Raw genomic sequence first — 24,489 nt, forward strand, 5'->3', positions numbered from 1 at the left:
ATACGCTCCCAAAACAGTAAAAACAAAGTCTCTTGTTGGTTTCAAAGTGCAATCACAGAACAGTACGTCTTAATCTCTTCTTTGTACATTCTGTATATATACGTAGACAAAGGCTGTTTTATATTCAAAGACTTGCTGACATTTTGAGCAGTATTGATCGCCTTCAGAGTGAAATCAAGGTTTAAAAGTATGGGTTTTGGATTTATCCTTGAGACTGTATTTTCCGGTCCAGTGATGGCGCTGTGCATAAATCCATTGTGCTGTGTGCGTCTGTCCAAGCAAGCATCACCCCTTTTATTTATCGACTGTGGACATTTCTTGGAATTGCTGTACTCGTTTAGTGCGCAAGGCCAGTGTTTGCAGAAGTGGGTCACGACGACGATCGAAAAACGTGCAGTTGTTTCCCCCATTGTATGTGGGCAGCCTCTGAGTAACTACAGATAGAATGGAAAAAGCCAACTGTGTCAGCAAACGTCTTGACCCTATCTTCACCTACTTCTGCCACACTGGTATTTTTAGAGTGAAACGAGAAGAGAAGAGGAAAAAGAAGGAAAATCTGAAAGCCCTACTTTTTAAATAAAAGCGGTGGTGTCACTAAGGAGCACAGAATGACATTAGCCCCCCCGTTAGTACCTCGTTTGGTGTTGACAAGAGGTGTTGCTGTGTGAAAATGGGATGCTGAAAATAAGCTTGGATTGCTAAGAAGAAATGGAGAAAATGGAGAAAATGACCAAAAAAATAGAATGACCTTCAAACTATTATACAAGATTTACTTATGTCAGAACTGCTACTGCCTTGTTGTAAAATTGTATTCATTAATAGTAAGAAGTGAAGTAGGACATACACACACTTATTAATAAACCATGCAATTTCCCTTCCAGAAACTGTGAAAAAGGTGCATTTTAATAAATTACACACATTTGCGCCTTTACATACAAAAATATAAAGACACGCTATTTTGGTTTTTATGTTCACGTTTGCTTATTAACACATTAAACACTAAAAATCTTACCCCTCGACAAGCAAAATTGAGTTCAGTCATTGGGAATGGGTGTGTTACAGTTGCCATGATAGATGTAGACCGGCCCCTCACAGCGGTAGTACATCTGAAACACATCTGCGTAGCCATGGTCCCTCCACCAGGTGCACAGCTGCCTGTTCCAGCCACAGACAAGAGCGTAAAAGAGCTCTGGGTGCTCCATCCCGATCATGGAGAAGAAGTCCTGGTCTCCGAGGTGGCCCCTGAAGCGGTACTGCTCAGCCAGCTTGGCCACGTTGTTGGGCCGCAGGAGCTGGTTGTACAGGGCTGAGGTCCTCATGGCGCCCAGGTCCAGTAACATCACACCACTGTTGAACCCCGGCAGGCCGTCGGGAGGGGGCTCGCCCACTTTGGTCCGAGGGTTCTCCTTTCGGTACTGCCAAAACGTGTGCCTGTGGAGAGGGAGATCCGTCAACTTGTGGATGGAAAAAAAAATATACCAGTACAAGGTAAAATTAAAAAAAAGATATAAACAACAACCAATGTCGAAATATTTTGCTTTAATTTTAACATCTGGTTAAAACAAATTACGTTTCTGAAAATAAATGTATGTTGTCCAGAGAAACAACCAACTACTACACTTTCTTTTACATACTTATTTCATTTACAGAGGAATGTATGAATGGAACCGACTGTTTAAGCATTTAACAATAATACAAATGTTTTTTCAAAGTGTTACTGAAAGACAACAAGGCTCCAGAAACAATTGTGTAAACGCATGTGTTGTGCTGTACATTGTTCTCTTTATATTTTGAAATGTTAATGTATTTTTATGGACCTCAAGAAGAATAGCAACAGCTTTGCTGGCGCTAATGGGGATCCGAATATAGCAAATAGATAATCTGTTCTGTGTGCGTCTTCCAAACACGTCACTCCTGAAAAGGTCTGCATTTGCAACATGTTAAATGTACAGTGCATCTCAGTGTGAACACAATCTGATATTATTAACATGAGGCTTTAGAAACACTTGTACTGCCCAACTGAACTTTATTTAGTGGCAAAAAAAAAGGTTAACATTCTCAATTTAATCTAACTAGTCAAAAAACAAGTAAATAAATGCAAAAACATGTAGGAGCAATGAATATAAAAAATATTCACTTTAGTTGCCCTTATCAAATATCATTGGCCCATAGAATGTTGTGTGTCATCTGAAGCCCATCAATACTCACTGTATGCTGCATTTTTTAACATTGGATTGGTAGGTTGGCTTTACACAACAGCAGATAAACGATGAATGCAGATGAAGTGCATGTGGGAAAATGCTTGCACTTCACTCGTCCTGACCTTTCACTGTTTGGTATGATTAGATCTGGTGGGAGAGGCAGATCCTCTGAGTCATGCCTTGATATTATTGCTGACCTACATTCAGCAGCTGCCGGCTGACCACGCTCGTCCACACCGTTTTACAGCCGTCGATTTAGTGACTGGGGACACATTATTCCGTAGGGCATTTTTCGTACTAAAGAAGACTCCAGAGCTACGTGCCGCAATACACGACTCTCGAGTGAGTGCAGTGCAATCAGAACAGCCCAGATGTTTTCTACTGAAGGATGCAACCAGAGGGACGCCACTGCGAATAACGGACCTGGGATATTAACCCAATCGAACATACGTACTTTTATATATACACAATAACCGTGTGCAACTACTCATTGTTAATACACAAGTTTATTACCTAATCTAACTATGAGGCTCAAATATATACAAGGATGAAGAATTATGTATGTTATGTTAAACAATACAAAGAGATGATGCCTAAAAAATAAGATAAGATAAGATAATCCTTTATTGTCCACACATGGGGAAATTTCATTGTTGCAACGCAGTTAGATACAGAGGAAAAGAACATAACTTATAGGAAGTTTGAAAAACACTCAATAGAAGAACTCTTATAAACAAAAACTCTTATAAACAAAAACTCCTATAGACAAAACCTCCCATTTCCCAAAAAGGAATGGAGAGGAAAAATAAATAAAGATAAAAATAAAAAAATACATAAATAATAAAATATAAATATAAAATAACACTATAAACATTTTAAGGGCGACTGTGGAGCTATGGCTGGGACACAGTGCATGACGTTGTGTTGTATTCTTTTGTAGCAGAACACTAAATCCAGGCGTATGTACGAAAGGATCAGTGCTCCTTCAAGTGCCTCATCTTCAGCGGCGGCAGTTCCCACATCCGTTATCTTCCTCCAGCAATTGACACCATCTCCACCAAATACCGCCTCTCAAACTCAAGTGTCTCCGTCTCGCTCGCCATCTGAGCCTCTCCGAAAGAACGGAGTGGCATTAGGAGGTGATGGGACATTCTGTGCTGCCATACCATGCCAAATGTGTTCTTTGTTTTGTCCAGTGACAGGACGCTCTCTGATACACGGGAGGGAAGACGAAATACCTGCTCCTCTCCACGACGATGACAAAAGTTGGATGGAATATGAACTTTCTTGCAGAGGATATTCTATTTATTACCTAAATAACAGCAGTTGCTGTGATTTCGATTGGATTGTGATGTATTGTGCAGCCCTATTCAGAACCTCTGTTGATGTTAGAGAATATTGATGAGAAGCAAAAGCAGCGTTTGTTGGATGTTTTTACATTGATCTTCTATTAAATAGTCTTTGTGATAGTGATCTGTAGTAAATGTATGAGCAATATATTCAGTTAAACAATGTCTCTAGTCATGTGTTGCATTTGTATGGTGAGTGAGGTAAATCTCTTGTTTGTTTTTCGTTTTCCTTTAAGTGCATATGACGAGTTAGACAGATTCGCAAAAACGTGAACATGATTATATTTAAGATTTTACTAAAACAAATGATCCATTTCTAATGTGACTTCCTGGTTGGATATGAGGAGCAGATGTGATGTAAGTAGAGGTTATCCCACAACTGTCACCGAGCTCAAAATCCATACAATTTACGCAACATTTATGATTCGACAAATAATACCTGCTAATACCATAAAAAAATGTGTCAATTGAGCATAAATTGTCAATGCATTTTTGATGAAATGTCACTTATTGATAACATAGACAGGGATTTTGTTTCAGAAATTGGCACTTTTTTTAAATTGATGAAACTGGCACTTGACAGAAAACTATGCTTAATATTTACCACAGTTTCTGTCCCATCATCGTAATACTTTGAGAACCTGACATATGCACTTCAAAGTTCAAAGTTCCCATAAAATGTTCTTTGCAGAAATGGCCAGATTGATCTGTGTCTCACTCTGAATTAAAGTTCTTCACATGAATCAATCTGGGAAGGCCCTCACCGAAAGGAATACTTAAAAAAATACTTCATGCTAATTGGTCAGTGGAAGAAGCATAAAACTCTAAATCCAGTGTTTAGAAAAGCACAGTTCTCGTTCCCTTCCACAAATGTACAAAACCCCCCTGTGTGCAAGTATATATAAAAAAAAGAAAGTCTGTATTCCTCTTGAAATAAGATGAAGTACGGCCGTTTTGGTTTGGTTGTTTTGACTTCCGCCCAAACCCCAACGCTGCTCTGTGATTGGTTCCAGTCCTGCCTGCGGGCCCTAAATGCCATGCGATTGGCTCATTAAACCACTGGTGCGGACTGCAAAGAGATCAACAGTAAATGCTATATTTGACAAGGCAGGAATATGTTAGATTATTTAGTAGGATCTCCGCTAAGCAACATGTGACCATATATGAATTATTTCCCATTACTTTGGTGAGATCCAGGCACCTTTGCTATACTCTGAACACACAAGAGTTTTAGTGAAGTGCAAAGCTATGGTGTCTGGTTTGTGTTTCTAATAATAATAATAATAATAATAATAATAATAATAATAACTTTTATTTATATAGCGCTTTTCAGTGACCCAAAGACGCTGAACATAATAAAAAAGGGGGGGGTATTTACAGACAGGGGGGACAACACGTACAATACACATTAATATACAGATAAAATGAACAAGACAGAAGAAGTAGAGAGAAAAAGATGGGGATGTAACAGGGGGTAGAAGAGTAGGCAATGGGGTAGAGGAGGCTAGGGGTAGGGGAGGTCATAAGCTTGGGTGAAGAGGTATGTTTTTAGGCGGGATTTGAATGTTGTGAGTGAGGGAGAGTGGCGGACAGGTTGGGGGAGGGAGTTCCAGAGTCGGGGTGCTGTTCGGGAGAATGCTCTGTCGCCAAAAGTTTTGAGTCGGGATGTTGGTGCAGTCAGGGTGAGAGAGGAGGAGGATCGGAGAGCTCGGGTGGGGCGGTGGGGGATGAGGAGGTCAGACAGGTAGGGGGGGGCAAGGTGGTGAAGAGCTTTGAAGGTGAGGAGGAGTATTTTAAAGTTTATGCGCTGCTTGATGGGGAGCCAGTGGAGAGAGCGGAGAACGGGAGTGATGTGTTCACGGGACCGGGTGTGGGTGAGGAGGCGGGCAGCGGAGTTTTGGACCATTTGGAGTCTATGGAGGGAATGGGAGGAGATGCCAGTGAGGAGGGAGTTGCAGTAGTCGAGGCGGGAGGAGATGAAGGCATGGATGAGGGATTCAGCAGCGGGGAGGGTGAGGCAGTGTCGGATTTTGGCGATGCGGCGGAGGTGGAAGTATGAGGTCTTGACGATGTGGCTGACATGGGGAGTGAAGGAGAGGGTGGGGTCCATGATGACACCGAGATTGCGTACCAGGGTAGAGGGGGTGATGGTCGAGGTGTCGATGCTGAGTGAAAAGGGACCAGTTTTATTGAGAGTGGATTTGGTGCCAATGAGGAGGAGCTCTGTTTTGTCACTGTTCAGTTTGAGGAAGTTGAGAGTGAGCCATGATTTTATTGTAGAGATGCAGGTTTCGATGTGGCTGAGGGGAGGGTTTTGGGTGGATTTGGTGGTGAGGTATATCTGGGTGTCGTCAGCGTAGCAGTGAAAGTCCAGGTTGAGTTGGCGGAGGATGTGACCAAGGGGGAAGATGTAGCAGATGAAGAGGAGGGGGCCGAGGACTGAGCCCTGGGGGACCCCTGCGTTACTGGGGAGAGGGTGGATGAGTGACCGGAGAGGGAAATGAACTCTTGCCTGTTGGTGAGGTAGGATGTGAGCCAGTCAAGTGCAGAGCCCTCAACACCCAGTTGGCGCAGCCTTTGTAGGAGGATGGAATGGTTTATAGTGTCAAAGGCTGCGCTGAGGTCTAGTAGTAACAGGATGTTGAGGGCCCCGGAGTCTGCAGAGGTGAGGAGATCGTTGAGTACTTTGACCAGGGCTGTTTCAGTGCTGTGAAGTGGGCGGAAGCCAGATTGGAGGGGTTCATAGAGGTTGTTTGACTGGAGGTGGGTGTGAAGTTGGGCGGCGACGATGCGTTCCAGCGTTTTTGAGAGGAACGGCAGGTTGGAGATGGGGCGGTAGTTGGAGAGGTTGGCGGAGTCTAGGGTGGGTTTTTTGAGGATGGGGGTGATGGAGGCCAGTTTGTAGATGGAAGGAACATGGCCGAGGGATAAAGACTGGTTGAAGAGGGTGGTGAGATGGGGGATGAGAGCAGGGAGGCAGGCCTTGGTTAGAGTCGTTGGGAGGGGGTCGAGAGAGCAGGTGGTGGTTTTGGAAGCGGTGATGAGGTCTATGATATGAGAGGAGTTAACAGAGGAGAAGGTGGTGAGGGGAGGGAAGGGTGGGTGGTCAGGGAGAGGAGGGGGGGCAGGGGTGGGGGTGGTGATGGAGTTAATGGAGACGGCAGTCATGGAGCTGTTGATTTTGGAAATTTTGTCATTGAAGGCAAGGAGGAAAGAGTTGCAGAGGTCAGGGGAGGAGGGTGGAGTGATGTCCGGTGGCTGGAGCAGCTTGTTGACGGTGGAGAACAGGGTGCGAGGGCTCCGGTGGGAGCTGTTGATGAGGGTGGAGAGGTGGGCAGATTTGGCGGCTTGGAGAGCGTCACGGTAGGAGGAGATGTGTAATTTGAAAGCTTCGGCGTGGACGGTGAGGCGGGTTCTTTTGAGGAGTCGTTCGAGTTAGCGGCCAGTCTGCTTCATGGTGCGGAGTTCTGGGGTGTACCAGGGGGCGGGGTTGATGTATGAGACGGAGGAGGTTTTCCAGGGGGCTAGGGAGTGAAGGGAGTCGGAGAGGGTGGTGTTGAGCATGACAGCATAGTCGTCGGGGGAAGAGGGGGGGGAGTCAGGGGGGAAAGCAGAGGATATGAGCTGGGAGAGCGTGAGGGGGTTGACTGACTTGATATTGCGGTAGGTGATGGTGCGTTTTTTGGGGTTGTGGGGCGAGGGTAGGGGGGCGGAGAAAAGGATGCAGAGATGATCAGAGAGTGGGAAGGGGAGGGGGTGGGGCTTAGATATGGGTAGGAGAGAGGAACAGACTAAGTCCAGAGTGTGGCCTTTGGTATGGGTGGGGAAGTCAATATGTTGGGTGAGATGGAAGCAGTCCAGGAGAGAGAGGAAGTCGGATGTCAGTGGGGCGTTGGGGCAGTCAATGTGGATGTTGAAGTCACCAGTGAGTAGGAGGCGGGCAGAGAGAGAGGATGCGATGGTGAGGAGTTCAGACAATTCAGTGAGGAAAGAGGGGTGGGGCTTTGGGGGACTATAGATCAGGATAGCGGTGATAGAGTTGGGGAGGGAGAAGGCGAGGTATTCAAATGATGAGATGGATGGAAGGTTGAGGTTCAGTTCAGTGATGGATGTAGATTTTTTATGAATAACAGCAAGACCTCCCCCACGCCCGGAGAGGCGGGGTTTGGCAGTGTAAGTGTAGTTGGAGGGAGTGGCTTCTGGTGACACTTATGTAAGTGGGTTCAGTCTTTTCACATTTTAAAAGCATTTCAACTGCAGCTGGAGGGGAAGACACGGGGCTTTTTCCAATAATGAACTTTCTAGTGGTAGGATGTACTCTGAATGTGGCTGGTGGGAGGATGTGTTCTGCTGCATAATGCTCTGTCCATTAGCACTCAAACTGCTGAGAGCCTGCAGCGTTTGTGACAGGAAACACTGCAGTGTAAAGGGTACACTTTCATTGCCTGTGAGTATGTGACAGTCAAAAGACAATCACATTAACAGTATGAATGTGGTGAATACCAACTACTCAAGACAAAAGGAAAACAAGCATTGAATACTATTAATGCTTTATGTAACAGGCATTCATAAGTCACAAAAGATGCTCCTTGCACTTTAAATTATTTCATTCCCTTCTTCAAGTTGAAAAGCAATATCCTTCAAATCTTCAGTGACGTAAACCCCTCCAAACAAATCACTGTCACCACATTTTAATTTCCTTAAAAATGCAGGAATGTGGTGGAGAATTGAGCTCCTCATAGACTGCTGTGTATGGCAGCACTGCCCTTGGTCACATTGGGAGACATTTGTCATTATACATTAACATTGGGAAACAATATTAGCAGGGATTTCCCAGAATGAGTGGATTTCTGTGGAACCGTGTGGGAGCAAATGAAAATCAGTTGAAGAAGAGTACCTGGAAAATCAGAGATCTGCAGTGAAATGCTGTGTTGTACCATATTAGCCAACAAGTAAAACTATCAAACTGCGGAAATAAAAAGATAAAAACATTTGTGGAAAAGGCCAGTAATGGTTTTGTGCCTCAATGAAATAACCATAGAATAAAAACAGTCCAAACCTGCTGTACACCATCTTAACCAATGATTACATCCAAACATAAGAATGGTCTATTCATTTTCTTCTTCAAACACAAGCTCCAGGCTCTGGAGGAAGACACCTGTCTGCATACACTGGCACAGCTGCTGCAGGGCCCTCTTCCTGTAGACCACTGTACCACGCACACAGTGACGTCCTGTTTTGATGCTCCACTAGAATGGAAAACGGTCCAGCCATGTTTTTTTGTATATCTTAGACAAGGACAATCAAGTTACACCAATAAAGGACTCACATTTATTAATAGACCAATTATACAAAGCGCGTCAGAACAACTTTTAAGTCCGTAGCCAGGTGACCTGTGGTATAGGGCAGTTGGCTGCTTCGATATAGCAAAATAAATTCATTTTAACTACTTCACTGGACTATTTTTGGTTCTTTGGACGACATGCATGCTTAAAGACTTCTGCACACCTTCAACCAGTAGTTAGTGTTTTGACAAAGCAAATTAGCCCCTAAACCAATGTTTTGGCCAATTTTAGTTTCTAACTTGTCATTTATTTCCAAAGTTCTGGAGAAAGTTGTTTTTATGCAACTGAAATCGTTTTTAGAAAACGGTTCGGATCGTAACATATCAGAGTCACAGCTAAAAGTCTGGATGACAAGCGCCCCATTGTCCTAGTTCTGTTAGACTTAACGGCGGCTTTTGATAAAGTTGACCATTCAAATCTGTCTCGCCTTAAAATGATGTTGGTATCTTTGGCACTACGCTTGCAGGGTTTGAGTCTTATTCGACCAACAGAAGCTCAGGATTGGAGACTTGTCCTCCTCGGCTGCCTTGCTGTTGTGTGGTGTGCCCCAGGGCTTTATTTTGGGCCCCATGCTCTTTTCTCTGTATGTTGCCATTGGGAACAATAACAGTCAGGTACAGCTTAGCTTTTCACTGATATGCAGACAATCTGCAGATTTACTTACCGGTGTTTCCAGTAACGATTTATTTGGAATGAAATTTCCTTCATTTGAAAGACGAGAAGACATTTAGTGAATCGGTCTCATTTTGATTGCTTGTCATCCATGATAAAAAAAAACAACCAAAAACAACATAAAGGGTTGTTTTTGACAATTTTAAAACACATGTCGACCTTGAAAGGACTATTCATACTTTCGTCAGCTCAAGAATAGACTATTGCAAAGTACTTTATGTCGCGGCTGCTCTCAGCCGTCTTTAATTGGTACAGAATGCTGCAACTCGTTGTCTACCCAACACACATCACCCCAGTTCTTTTTGTACTCCATTGGCTTCTTGTTTCTTTTAGAATTCCGCTTAAAATTTAACATTTTATTGTTAAAGCTGTAAATGGCTCGAAACCAAAGTAGGGCTTTAAGGTTGACAAATCAGCTTCTGCTGGAAGTTCCCAGAGCCAGACTCAAACACTGGGCTGATGAAGCTGGTCCCAGACTCTGGAACAAGCTGCCCCGACATGTACCATCACAGACTTTGGCCTTTTAAAATCTAGGCAAAACATTTATTTATTCAGGGTGGCTTTTAACACTGAAAATATATTTAGTACAGTTTATTTTTACATCGTTTATTGTGCTTTAGTGTTGCCTTGATTTTTATTGTGAAGCACTTTGGTCATCTTGAGTGTTGTGAAGGGCTCTATAAATAAAGTTTGGTTGGTTGGTTGGTTGGTTGATTGATCAGCAAAAATGGAAACAGGTTAAGTTGCCTGAGGATTTGGGAGTGAACTGCCTTTTTACATTTAAATAGGCTGTTTCCTAGTGCTTTCCTGTTGCAATACGAATAATAATAGCAATTGTTTTAGCATGAACCCCCTTGTGAGTGCAGTTTGGGTCAGATACATAGACATATTTAATAGCTTTGAGAGCATATAATGCGTTTATTCAATTAAATCGGCAGGGGATGTCTTTAGAAAACCAAGAAATTCTTTAGTTGACTACAGCCCTATCCCATGGCAACACTATACATGCAGTTGGCACAGCATGACAGATGCACATAAAAGTGGCTTGCACTCACCTGTACACAGGCTGCATTTCTCTGGCGATGCCGATTACAGCCTCAGGAGGAAAGTTGTCAAATTCCTGGAAAAGCTCCCTGATGTTGGTCTTGTATTTAAGGTCCAGGTCAAGCTGCACAATGTGGGTCAGATCTGTAATGTACAGAAAAAATAAAGAAAAAATGTTCTTGTGTACTTAATACAATATATAATTGCACTTGCCAAAGTAAGAACGCAAAGAAAGCCAAACCTGTGAACATTAGAAATAACTTTAGTAAATGTGTTGTGTAAATGTGTGAAACTATATGTCCTTGTTGTATTATTGTTGCCATCTTTTTTGTTGTGTGGACCAGGTCTGAGCTAGAAGACCAATGAACATGGCATCAGTTGTACTTTAAACTGCAATGTTCTGTTCCGATCAAATAAACATAAAATATTATTGATTTCCCGGAAAAGTAGAATAACACATTGGTCAGGAGTAAATAGACAACAAATGAGGATGCACTGTGTACTCGGACACAAACAAAGGAGAATGAAAGGTGTTTCTTGGCCCATACGGGTCAGCATGATCTGCATTGGATCTTCTCCAATATAAACACTAAACCATGACAATTATTTTCAATATATTCTCTGTAACAAAGTGAAATAAATGTTTTCAGCTGATTTTACCACCGGTGATGTAGTCTGATATTAAGTTGTTAGGAAAGACAAAATGCTACACAAAATAAGAGCAGGCTTCAAAATATTAAACAATATCATTTGAAATAAAAGTCGCCCCGGAGGTTCTGACAGTGACCAACAGTATCTGGGTTTCGTCTGTGACGGTACAATACAGTACAAATAGTAACCTCCAGGATGTGCAGACTTCATGTGTTCATTGTTCCAGCTTCCTATGTTTTGCTTGTTGCTATGGTGATGTAGTGATGGGAAATACTGCAGCCAGCATGAGCTTAGAAGGAGAAACTTAATTGATCTGACGAAAACACATTTTCCTCAGTCAAAGATGATAGTTTTTAGTTTGAGGACAATGGAACAAAACTGCTTTGACAATCGTGTACGTCTGTTGAGCGTTCAGAGGTTTTGAACAAAAGACTTTGGTGTATTCGGTATATGACAAAGACCATAATAGTCATTGTGAGAGGTTACAGCATTTTACAGGGATGTGTCAATCCAGCTTTTTTTTAGTTCCGATATAGTTACTTGGGCTTTGAGTATCTGCTGATGAACCATATTAATGATATCAGATTACTTTTCTTAAAAACATTTTAACATGTTATCAAAGGTTCAACAGGATATGCCTGAATTTGACTTGTTTTTAGTTTTCAAATATTTTTTGAAGAGAAATGTAAAACAAAATGTCATGTAAACTGTGTAATAAGTGCAGAGCATAAATTTGTGCTTTTATGGTCATGAAAGTTGACCAAAAAAAAAAAAAAATCTGTTTAGAAAGACAGATTTTTGCACTGTGAACTATTTTGATCTTCTGCCAAAAAGACAAGAGGCACAAATCTATTCTCTGATGGGGCCTGACGGCTAAAATGTTTTATCATCAGTTTTATTTATTTATTTATTTAGTCTAAATAGGGATGTCACAATATCCAATTTTAGTAAGAAGAAACATCACAATTAAACCATCATTCACAAATTAATTACCAAACAAAACATTAAAGTACATACAAGATTTCAAAGACCACCATTCCTATAAAAATCAAACTGAATTATAAAGAAAAGTAAATGTGACACAAACAGCCAGAAAACAAAGCACTTTACATTTAAGTTAGCTTTTTCTTAAATGGACTGAATTCAAATAGACTTATTTTGCGGTTCGTACGATTGCCTGTGACGTGATTATCGACTAACCGAAAACCAAAAACTGCAAAAACACAACACGTCCGATACGTATAACTGATGCAGTTTTTAGACAGTTACCGGTGATGCAGCAATGTGTGCGGGAGTGAACATCCCCAATGACCGACAGTAGCCCGTCCTCTCCAAACAGGGAAGCGGCCTGTCCCGGCGTCTTTATCATGGATCTATTGTCTTTATGCGCAGTAGCAACAGAGTGGCTCGGCTCAGTGTTTTCAAAGGGTGAGAGGCAACGTTTTGAAGTCCAGGGCTTATCGTGCGCCGGTAAAACAGGAAAAGGGATTCATATTGTTATTGCGGAGTGAGTTGGTGGGCGTCATGGCTATTCGGGGACTTAATTGGATAAACTGGGAAAAAAAATTAAACATCTAGGCACAAAGTTCTACAGTTCATGGGAAGAATGATTTGATGTGAACTCGTATCCCATAGAAACAATAGAGGTTTTCACAATGCAAGAACCAGCTTTTTCAGTTCCTTGTACTTTTTGATGCAGAAATTTGAATATGTTTCATTCGTTTTCTGACTTTATTGATCCACAAAAAGAACTGGGACACAGTGGCTCCACAAATAGACTTCTACGTCATTAAGTAGTAACTCAAACTTTGAATAACGGTGAATAACTGCATTTCATTGTGATTTCAAGGTAATTGTCGATTAAGCTAAATTAAAATGTGTGCATATTTATCTGTATTTGTGCAGAGAATGATTTTTTTTTTAAACCCCATAGCATTTCACATTTACAAATACGAAAATATAAAAATCATGCGTGTGGTTTCTTCCTTGAGAATACAAATTTCAGCAGAGATCAAACCCTTCTCACAGGCATTAACAGTCGAGCTCATGGTTCTGGCTCTGCTGTAGAAGAAAAATGGCCACTTCACACACTTTTGCCAAATATTAACGCATTTACTGTGGATACTTTCTATTACCTGAATGAAATTGGCATCAAAATACAGTTTTGACACCTGGCCATGTGTGAGATGTGCATTTAAAAGAGGCCCCATGGCTCACAGTCAATCAACAACAACTAGAGCTGTAATAAACTAATGACATTCTTGGTTGACTAAAGGCGTTCCCCCTGTGCATTGACGAGTCCACTTAATGATGCTTGGAATTTGCAAAAGCTCTCAAAAATAATCTCTATGTCCAAAAGGGCACTGACAAGACAAGAAACATAAAAAAGTAAAGTGCATTTTTGTATATAAATCAGTCTTAATATTTAGGACTGATGAACTGACTAAACAAATAAATGCTTACAGCCCTAACAAGGACAATGTTTCAGGGCCAAACTGCAAAAACAAACCTTATTAAAATCTCATAAAAGTCTTTTTCCCCCCAGATTGGAGATCCAGCTTTTCCAGTCATGACATAAATGCCTATAAATCTATTTTATGAAATCTAATACCCCACAAAACCCAGTGTGGTGACTAAACAAAGTGAACGTTTCATCAAACAGGCGAGTTATGCTAAGATTTGTTATAGTTATAAGAATTCTTCATGTCAATAATAATAATAAATATAGCCGCAAGCGGCAATGATCGGCCCTCGCCACGCCGCCGCCACCACACCGCCGCAAGAGGAGTTGTCCTTTTAGTACGTCTACTGCTGAATCTGTGACGCTGTCACATCTTCTCCCCTTTGTTTTACCATCAAAAAGCTATTTTATTTTGAATTCTTGGCAAAATGTGTGGTTTTGCTGCACAGACACCGTGACTCTTTGAATAAAAATGTGGATAACTTTTGATGGTCCACCCCTGAAGATGAGTCTCACCAAATTTCAGGTTAATAGGGCTAACGCCCTGGGAGGAGTTTGTGAAAGTATAAAGTGTAAACATGTTCTGGCAATTTCCCCATTGGAATAACATGGGAGGTTTCGGTCATCGCTACGGCAAAACCATAATAATTATGACATGGGTCTCATTGACTTTTTTGATGGGGATGCCAAAATTGAGTTTTGTGTCAAATTTCAGATAATTTCGCAAAACTAAACATTTAACCTCCATATAAAATCTGTAGGGGGCGCTGTGGCGCCAAATTAATTTATTTCACTTCAAGTAGGTTTAGGGCAAAGAGTTTAACAACTGATTCTAATTTGACACAATTCAGACTTTATCTGCGCAAACGGCAGAAATGTTAAATTTGGGAGATTTCTGAAATTCTAGCTACAGTTTGCGGCTTCGCCGCACAGAGACCGTGACAGGTATCAATGTAATTTGAATAACTTTTGATGTCCCACTCCTCAGTAGCATGTTCACCAAATTTCAGCTTTTTAGAGCCAACGCCCTGGGAGGAGTTCGTAAAAGTACGACGTTTGGAAAAACTTCCGAGTCATGCTTAGCCATTTTTGAAGCAATATGGCCGACATTTGGTTGGGCGGACGGCGTTGCCGTAATAATATTTTTTACTTCTCTTGTCACCATCTACCTCTGCGCCAAATTTCATGATTCTACGATCAGATTTTTTTGGGGTCATTTCCTATCTCTCAATGCATTTTTGGTACATTTGGGGGCGCTGACGCGCCATTTTTTTTATTTTAGAAAAGGGAAATAGCCAGAATGTAGAGAGGCACGATTTTTAGAGGTGAGCAAATTTTTGTGACTTTTCGTCAATGTTCACTGGGTGAAAAATAGGGGGGTTGGTCCCGAGAAGAAAGAAAGAAAGAAAGAAGAAAGAATAATATTCCGATGCGAAAACAATGTTTACCATTTTTCAAATATCATAAACTATACATTTTCGGAAAGCGCTCGCACTTTCCGATCTCATGGTGTGGGTCCCTGGTCACTGACGGGTACTTTCGTTAATTTTGAGTGGGCTCCGCCCACTTTGTGTTTTTGGCCCTCTATACAGTAATAATGTTCAATTTTTGCATTACATGCTTATATGCACGGAACATGCAAGAGATGGGGAACGTATTCGTGAGCCACTTAGGGCAAATGAGTGCTTTATATGGGGTCGTCATCCCAATGTAAAGTGCTCGTTTAGTGCGAACTTTTGCACGGGCTTCGCCCGTTTACAACGGTAATGTTCCATTTTCCTACTACTAATTAGTATGCACGGGGCGTGCGTGAGTGAAGGAGTGCATTAGTGAGTGTTTGGAAGTGGGCGAGAGCTTCGCGCTCAATTTCGTGCGCACTACGTGCGCACTTTCGCAGCCATGCTTCGCACGGCCTGCCCTTACGAGATTAATAGGCCTCTCGCCAGCTTGTGGCGCTCGGGCCTAATAATAATAGTCTGGCTTATTTAACTGTCAATATGAGCCAGGACAAAGAAATAATATAGTTGCAAACAAAATACTAACACCAGGTAATGTTTGAAATAATCCCTAATTCAGTATTTTTTCCTCACATACTGTATATCAGCAACTTTTAAAAATAAAATGGCTGCTGAAGGCTACTCCAGGTTGTGCTTAGTTGGTGCACCGAGGCACCGTCATTCCTGTTATGTTTGGAAAATATTCTTGACTTGGCTCAAGTCATGACATGCTTCAATCTCTAGAGGGATTCGAAAGACGTAACAAAACAGTATCTAAGGTGATTTATTAACAGCAACATGTGATGGAAATATGGAATTTGGAACACATTTTTGATACAGCAAAACTCTAAGGCACTTTGACTGCATCATATTTTATATACACTCTCCTGTATTTGATATTACTTCAAACAGTATTACGAACAGAAATGTATTTTACATTATAAGTTACTTTGTGAGTCCATTTGGCTATCAAACTTAAATAATAATGTCTGATGTGTGGCTTGCTAAATGGGTTTTCAAGGTGTAAAAATAATAATAAGAGTGGGTTGTGCAGCAGCCCACATCGTTTGCGTAATGCCCTTTTACAGATAAAAGGGCATCTTTTAATAGAAACATGTGGCCGCTGGGATTCAACAGACCGGTAGCACACGTGGATCAATAAGGATTTAAAACTCACATGTGGTGGGATTTGAGTTCAAACGGCTCAGAGCCAGCTCATACACAACTTCCCTTTTGATTACAATAACATTTAGATGTGAGGTTCAGGAAATACAATAACATTTAGATGTGAGGTTCAGGAAATAAAAGGTGTGACATCATTCATCACAAACAGGTGATGGAACGATCAGAGAATCTTTTACAGATCTTCAGAGGCTCAAGAATGTGCCCAAAACGACAAGGCTGATTACGTGATCCCATCCGAGAGACCAGCTGGTGGGGACAAGGAATTATAAGGTTATGTGTTATAACGTTGATCCGTTTTAGTGGTGGTCATCAACGTCACCTTTTTCTCCTTTTTTCCAACCATCCAAAACTACAACGATAAATAAGATAAGATATTCCTTTATTGTCCACACAACATTTCATTGTTGCAACGCAGGTAGATACAGAGGAAAAGGACAGATAACTTATGGGAAGTTTAAAAAACACTTACACAAAAAAGGTTGTGTAAGGAATCTGTGCTTCCTGTTGACAACATTTTGCAGTCAGACGGCATCTTGGTACTTCAGGTAAGTATTGATCCAGACTCCAGAGCCCAATCATCAGGTTTATTTGTAGGCCAAAACACTGCCGCACACCCACTGAATTGACCAAAACAACAATATAAAGTGGTGCTTCCATCGGTCGGCCGGCACACAGGGAGCCATAATGTGGGCAGCAGCAGGGCACCGCCTGCCCAGACCCGTGAGCATTCTGCAGAGAGACACGTGCCTTTTGGAGGTGTGCGTTCTACTGCTGCTCTCCAGCTGTGCACCGGCGTCATCGAGCGTGAGCAGAAACACAACCATCATCCCGGACAATATTGGAAACGAATGAAATGGCGTCATCACAAAACACGTTTAAATAAGTGAAAAGAAGAAGGGGGGAAAAAAGTGGTTTCTAAATTCTAAATCCCTTTAAAATGTAATGGCCTCAATCATCATGATTATCTTGTCTCCACCATTCACGCTGATAATCACTTGTTCACATTAGTTTTGTTGCAAGTACTATGGGCCTTAGACAAGAGGCAGGAGATGTATTGAAAAATGTATAGTAATGAAATTGTTGATTTGGAGTAATGCAACTTAAGAATATCAATAAAATTATCTCAAAAAAAGAGAAACATCTAGTGAACACAAGACATAAAGTGATGTTTCTGCCCTTTTGTGGTTCATTTTATGGTCCATTCCGTTTTTGTATACAATACTTGAAATCCATCCAAAACATTGACAGGTATATAGTTAAATATTGTCTAAATATAGTTGCAGAAATGATCTCAAAACAAACGAACATCACATTTTTGTCAATTTTTCCCACCTCAGACCGGTTACAACACACTGGACAATGGCAAGAGTCACAAGGATATAAAAAAAAAAAAAAAAAAAAAGTGGAGAACAGTTCTGGCCATACTCAAAACCTTGCATATCCACGCAGTCTACAACAGTCTCACCTCAAAGAGCATCTTGAATTACAGCTTTATGGATCTTACTTTCAGGCATGATGAGATGCATGGCCACAGAGAGGAAAAAGATGGCATCGCTGTAGTAAGCTCCGGACCCCGCGCTGAAGTGCTTCTGCATGGCCTCCACAATAGGGAACAGCTTGTGCGTGAGCTCCACCACATCGTGAAACAGCACCTGAAGAATGGAGAACATTTCATTACCTTCTGCGGCACCAATAATGCCTCTCCAACCACCGACCTTGTGTCTGGCCAAAGAACACAGAGGACGACACTCACATTTTTGTCGGGAGGCTAATGGCTCTTTCTGGTGAATTGTTTTTTCACTGAAGTGTTCCAAGCCTTAAAACTTTGTAACTTCTCTGGTGAGTTGCCTTGTATTTGAGAATAAATACTTGAAAAACATGGATTGGCCTCTCCACAGATTTGACACGCAACTTGCTGCTCGTCTCAAAAAAGACATAGCTTGGGACATTCCAAGCAAAGCAATAACACCTCCACAGTAGAGTTGCACAAGCACAATAAATATCAAAATCATAACATGAGTTGGCGCAATTATTTAGATCACAGGAAATTCTCTGCAAAGAAGAAAAGCACCTGTACTTTTATCGAAATATCTTGTACCGATAGTTTAGACTATAGATGGCTCGATGTGGATTCTTTTTTTGCTAAGCCGAGGCCGACATTCAATATTTGGCCTAGTAGTAGTAGTTTGGCCAATAACCGATATTTAGATTTTAAAATCCATTGCAATAACAGGATGTATTTATCAGGGATGGACAATCACCAATCACTTTTCTACTTATTTTTACTACTACCATTTTTACTCATGAGTCAAACTGGGAATGACACATTATTAGCTCCAAATATCGGCCGATTTTTCGATTTGATATCGGTAAAAATCGGTCGATATCAGCAGATATAGTGCACCTTAGAGTAACAGTACAAAACACAGCCTCTCAGCAGATTAGGAAGGTTTTTTATTTATGGCACGAGCACAGATTTTCAAAGCCGTTCGGGGTGAAAAGTGAAAACATGTGTTCGGGGCAAAAAGAAGTGCTGAAAGCTACTGGTCACTCCTGAACCAGTCTGACAGCATCAGTAAGTGTAAAGGGCTTTAGATAATCCTCACAATATGCATGTGATTTTATAAAAGTAGGTCAACACTGCTGGCTTTGCTCCGGTCATCTGTGAAAAACCCGCTCACGTTTTCTAGCCCCGGAACATGTGGATTATAAACCGTTTGAATGTTTACACTGAACTCCATTATCTCGAAGTTATAGGCGATAATGAAATGTGTCTAATCGAAGAGCAAACAGACGGTGCAGTGAAGTTGGAGATGAGGTCCATCAAGTTAATTCCAGTCAATGAGCAAATGCATTTCAGAGTCTTGCAAAGTATATCCACCTTGAACAGGTTTCTTATGAATAATTGATGTGACAAACAGGGTTATTCCTTTTGTGCAATTATAAATAACGCATGGAGAGAAGATGTTGATGTTTCTAACAAATGACAAAAAACAGGGTAAATCTGTGGCAGAGATTGGTGACATCTGGTACTGAACGGTTTATGCTCAGAGTACTAAGCAAAAAGTCTTTTGTCGAGATTTTTGGCAAGTGTCGACTTTGAGGGCTGCACTTTCAGAATTTCTAAAGAAAAAGTTGGCAAGCACAAAATCTAAACTCTTGGTTCACAAACTTTTTGTCCTTGAGGAAAATAACCGCAGTGCTCTTTTGGGTTTAGCGTCGTTTGGGATTTTTGAGCGTTTTAGTTTGTGTTTTTCCCTTTTCTAACCAGTCTACAACTTTGTTTAATTATTTATTTCAGGGGCAGTGCATACTAAGAAACATCTCTGTGAATATGCCTGGACTGGCTAAAAGGCTATTTTTCCGTTGTTACAATCAGCCTAAAACAGGGAATAAAAAAACAAGCAGGCATTTTACATGGAAGTTAGAAATATATACACTATTTACATTATAAGACACAGACACATCAATCATCCAGGCGCAGACAACAGACACACAAACGAGCAGCTACACAGCCTTTGGAAATAAACACAGACAGACACAGACAAGTGCATTGTTCAGTGTTTGTCTGACTATTTCCTGTGTAATCAAATAATGTCAATGTAATAGTTGTATTTTTCTAATTTGAACACTACAAAAATGGCCATAGTAGACAAAAGACAGTCCCTGTGCATTGATTAATCATCTAAAAAGGGAACTCGGCGTGGCTTTGGCAAAAGATTACCGGTGTGCAAAAATGACTCTTCCACAGAGAAGTACAAGTACAGTAAACAGCGTCTTCTTAAGTGAAAAAGCAGATTAAACTGTCAAACCACCAGACAACTGACTCCAGGCGTTCTCCTTTGTGCCGTGTAATCCTGATCAAATATTTAGTCGACTAATAAAAAATGTGGTCAACTAAAGACACCATCGACATTATTCAACGACATGACTAAAAACCCTAACAGCCCAACGAATTCGGTAAAATATATGCAATTTCAAAGCTTAACTCCTGCTGATGCTTGAGGATATTAGTAAAGCATGTTAACGTTTACATTGCAACCGCAAATTATATAAAAAAATGTTTTATATAAAGGACAGGAAATTGTGTAAGAGTTACAAAACAGTATCTTGTTTATCATTGCTGGAGGCACTGGTTTTGACCCACAGTGACATCCATACAATGACATCTGTGTTGTGATAAAGCATAAACATGCCAAGAACATAAACGTTTGAGCAGTGGTGAAAGTAAAAGTACTAAACTAAAACATTTTATGTATCGAGGGATGTCCCGGGTCAAATTGTAGCAACAATTGTTGTGAGAAAAAACATCATGATTTAACAATTATTCACGATTATTAACGTCATGACTAAAACAACAATAAGATCGTGATTACAGCTCCTGTGACCTGCTTTATGAAATCAAACTTTCTGACCGACTGATTAGACATGAACCACAAGATAAAAAAATACTTTTAGGTTAACTTTTGAGCAGAAGGGACTAATTTTACTTCTAAAATTCTAAATTCTAAAAAAAGACCAAATTTTGTTACAAAAGTGTCACTTTTCTATTAATTGAATAATAAAAAAAAAAATACAAAGTTATATTGTGATATAAATAAACATGATTATCGATTAACCAAATAAGCTTGACATCCTTATATGTATATGTTCTTAAATCATTTTAGAGTGGATACTTTTTAATTTTACTTCACTAAATCCGAGAGCAGGCATCTGTACTTTCTACTCCAAAACATTATTTAACCACTGAAAAGGTAAAAAGTACTTTTGATATAATTTTAGGGGGTATTTTATGCACATTCATGGTTAAATTCTGCTTAAAAAGTTTCAGCTTTGAGCAAACAAAAATATGTACATAACATTCACGACAAAATGTATACATTTATTCAAATTGCTCTTAAGCACAATTAAACCTTTAACAGTTCTCAAAATCTACAAAATACTTAAAGCACATTTTTAAACGAATACTTAAAAACCTTTTCCTGAGTAGATTTTTTGTGTGCTACTTTTACTTTTGTACTTTTTCACTCATGTATCTGTACTTTTTCTTGAGGAACAATTGCAAGTACTTCTTCAATCATTGTTTTAATTAATGATAATATCTAAATGTTGTTTTTGTAGATATCCTTACACTGGTATTAGTACCTAGAAATTTTTTATTAAAAAATGCAGATTTGTTGGTCCATACATAAGTATAAGAATCACCTACAATAGAATTCTACAATATTTTATTTGCTTTTACTTAGGAGGTCAACAGTTCATGGCTCATCTGTTCTGTAAACAAATAATTAAATGAAACACTCATAAGGCCAAAGAACAGTCAGACGTAAATGGGCCTCGATAAATTGATGAAATGGGATGAGTAATCTCTAAATAAGTTTATGAACTTGAGCTTTGTGAAGCACAATAGAAGAGAATTAGGACAGAGCAGCAAGAGTCTAATCTTCTCCTTTGCAGATCAACAGTTGAAAGAAGACAAATGCTGCCCCCTAGTGTTTATTTGAACCACTACTGCACAGCAATGCCAATACTTTTAGCATTAGTTTTGTAACTAATAGAAAAAAAAAGGGGGGGGGGGGCGATCACTTTATTTAATCAAGCTAATTTTAGGGTTCCATCCATCCATTTTTTCCGCTTACCCAGGGCCGGGTCGCAACAAACAATTATTTTGTAGTCAACTAGTTTAATGATTAGACATTTTGCATAACTTTTTGACCAAATAAAAAAGGTTGAAATATGGTGACTGAGGGATTCTAGAAATAATGTGTAATCTGGATTAAAAAAGAATAAACAGTTTCTGAGTTTCAAAATGTTTGCCACGATCTTTGATATAAAAGGTCTTTTCATATGTCTTTTAAGAAGTCTTATAAGTCGATTAATTGTTGCAGCTAGGGCTGGAAGATATTGTAAAAAATGAATGTTAAAAATATTTTTGGAGCATCCCGATAACGATAGTCAGACAAACCGCTTAATGCGTTTTACTTATCAGACAAATGTGAGATATCTGTAAAAGGAATAACAAAAGTGCAGAAATATCATATTATACCCTTATTTGAAAATGTGTATAACTAAGTTTTTGTATAACTAACATTTATACTATCAACAATATACTAAATATAAAAATGTTGCATATCTTCAAAAGAACATTCATGGTATCATCTACATTTTGACCCACCCACAGTTGCAGCCAAACTCATTTTAGACAGAGTTATGTTTGGACACGATACATTATTTGAAAGTCCATATACAGCACAGGACCTACCTCATATTTGAATGTTGCATCTTTTAGAAATTCCTGAAGCATGCTTTTCCCCAATTCCTGGCTTGCGGGGTCACTGACAAAATGTAGCACCAGCACTTCGCCATCCTGAAAGTCTGCATGCGTCACCATTGACAACATGGCCACTTTGAACTTATCCTGCAGGCTCCGACTCTTATCCACTTTGGTGAACATCATCAGCACGTGGTAATGTCGGCCCGTGTTCGTTTTTCCAAGTTCGGTCCGTGGAATTCCTCTGACCTCATCGCGCTCCACAGTTTCCGGCGACGCGGCGAGTTTGGTGTCCACGGTGAGATCTGCATCGTTCCTGTTGGCGTTGTGGTTGGCTTGGGTTTGCTTGATTCGTTTGGTGGTGGTGGAGAAGTTCTGCCGGTCTGTGCCAAAGTAGTAAAACGCTACGACAGCCAGAGCCGCGGCCATAAGAACCACAAACTGATAGGATCGAAACGTACTGATCCTGCCCATGGTTCTGGCCACGAATCTGAGGATGCCCATTCCTTCTTTAAAGATGTCATGAAAGAGGGGGAATGAGAGAAGACCGCGTCCCCATGGCGATCAAGTCAGCGCTGTAGACATTTCCGCCCATTTATCTGTAAAATACAACATATTTTATATTGTATTATATTGTTGACAGTCTAAATTCTGCAATGGCGGCAAAAATTCTGGTTTTGGCAAATAAAACTTGCTTAGATACACAACATCGGAGTGTGGTTTAAAGACATTTACAATTGCATTTCACATTATTAGTTTGGTAAATAAGGAGATGATTGACACTTTAAAGGATTAGAGGACAAAATAGTTTTTAATTTTATTATACAGTATACTATGTAAGAGCTTTGGCATTTAGTTGATTAGTCGGTCAACGGGATCTTATAGAACTTATATGAGTAGACCAATTCTTTTCTTGGGATTATAAAAATGTATATGAACTACAGAACGGAGGGGGCACTGGGTGAGCTAGCTGGAGTTTTGGAGTGACTGATCTATTTATTCAGCTTGCTTCTCTGTTTTTCTGTATACAAAGTTGTTATTAAGTGAAGTTACGCAATCTTATGAGCATTTTTGTGTGCTTTTGTGTCAGATACTTTAATGTTTCTGCACCAAACTGAATAAAAAATAAAATGACCAAAAATATGTATATACCTTTAGTGAAGCTCAAATACAATTTTGCATGTATAAATTATATTTCTATTCGTTCTTTGCATTTGAAAAGCAACATTTATCAGTGCAAATTCTAAGTTGTTGAATATTTACAAAAACTTAGAACATTAGCTTTTAGTTCTTATGTCATTTAATCACTGAACATGTATTATTTTCATGCTTTCTTCTTACCATTGCTCGGAGATGCTCACTTCTCATCTTGATCACATGATTTGGACATTTCAACGATGCAATTAAAAAGGAAAAACATATCCACTTCTACAAACACGAGAAAGATGCTGGGACACCACCAAAGAGGAAGCTATGAAATGCTAACCGATGATCTGAGCCACATTTAACCTCCGTCAATGTATAGAATGTCAAAAGCATTCACAAGGCCAAATGCATGTTACCTACAGGAGACTCGCTTCCGTCTGAGTTTATTCCTCATTATAGATCTCAACGATGGCCAAATGCTTTATAAAACATTAACATGATGATATTACAACATTAGCAACCGAGACGCATATTTAGCCCCGCCCACAGAGGCACGTCACTCTTAAATCTTTTATTTATTTTTATTTATCAAAAACAGAAAACACATACGCAATACATCCACATCCAAAGCAAAAAAAAATACTAAACATAATCAAAAATAAAAACTT

At 40.2% G+C, this 24,489-nt stretch overlaps 1 protein-coding gene across 2 annotated transcripts; it reads right to left on the reverse strand.

Annotated features, from left to right (window-relative positions):
• Positions 1 to 981: 981 nt before the first annotated feature.
• Positions 982 to 24,364, reverse strand: xxylt1 (xyloside xylosyltransferase 1). Of its 2 annotated transcripts, XM_072439032.1 has the most exons (6): positions 24,242 to 24,364; positions 24,017 to 24,168; positions 22,667 to 23,274; positions 17,909 to 18,056; positions 10,623 to 10,755; positions 982 to 1,431 (listed from the first exon to the last, which is right to left on the reverse strand). In XM_072439032.1, the coding sequence occupies exons 3-6, from the start codon at positions 23,177 to 23,179 to the stop codon at positions 1,035 to 1,037; spliced, it is 1,191 nt and encodes a 396-aa protein (XP_072295133.1). In that variant the 5' UTR covers positions 23,180 to 23,274; positions 24,017 to 24,168; positions 24,242 to 24,364; the 3' UTR covers positions 982 to 1,034. The 2 variants fall into 2 exon arrangements, with proteins under 2 accessions (XP_072295133.1, XP_072295134.1); XM_072439033.1 differs by lacking the exon at positions 24,017 to 24,168.
• Between the last annotated feature and the right edge of the window lie 125 nt (positions 24,365 to 24,489).

This window comes from Eucyclogobius newberryi, unplaced genomic scaffold (assembly GCF_026437365.1).
Source record: "Eucyclogobius newberryi isolate DKJ021-1_F unplaced genomic scaffold, fEucNew1.0.hap1 SCAF_9, whole genome shotgun sequence".
NCBI lineage: Eukaryota > Metazoa > Chordata > Actinopteri > Gobiiformes > Gobiidae > Eucyclogobius > Eucyclogobius newberryi.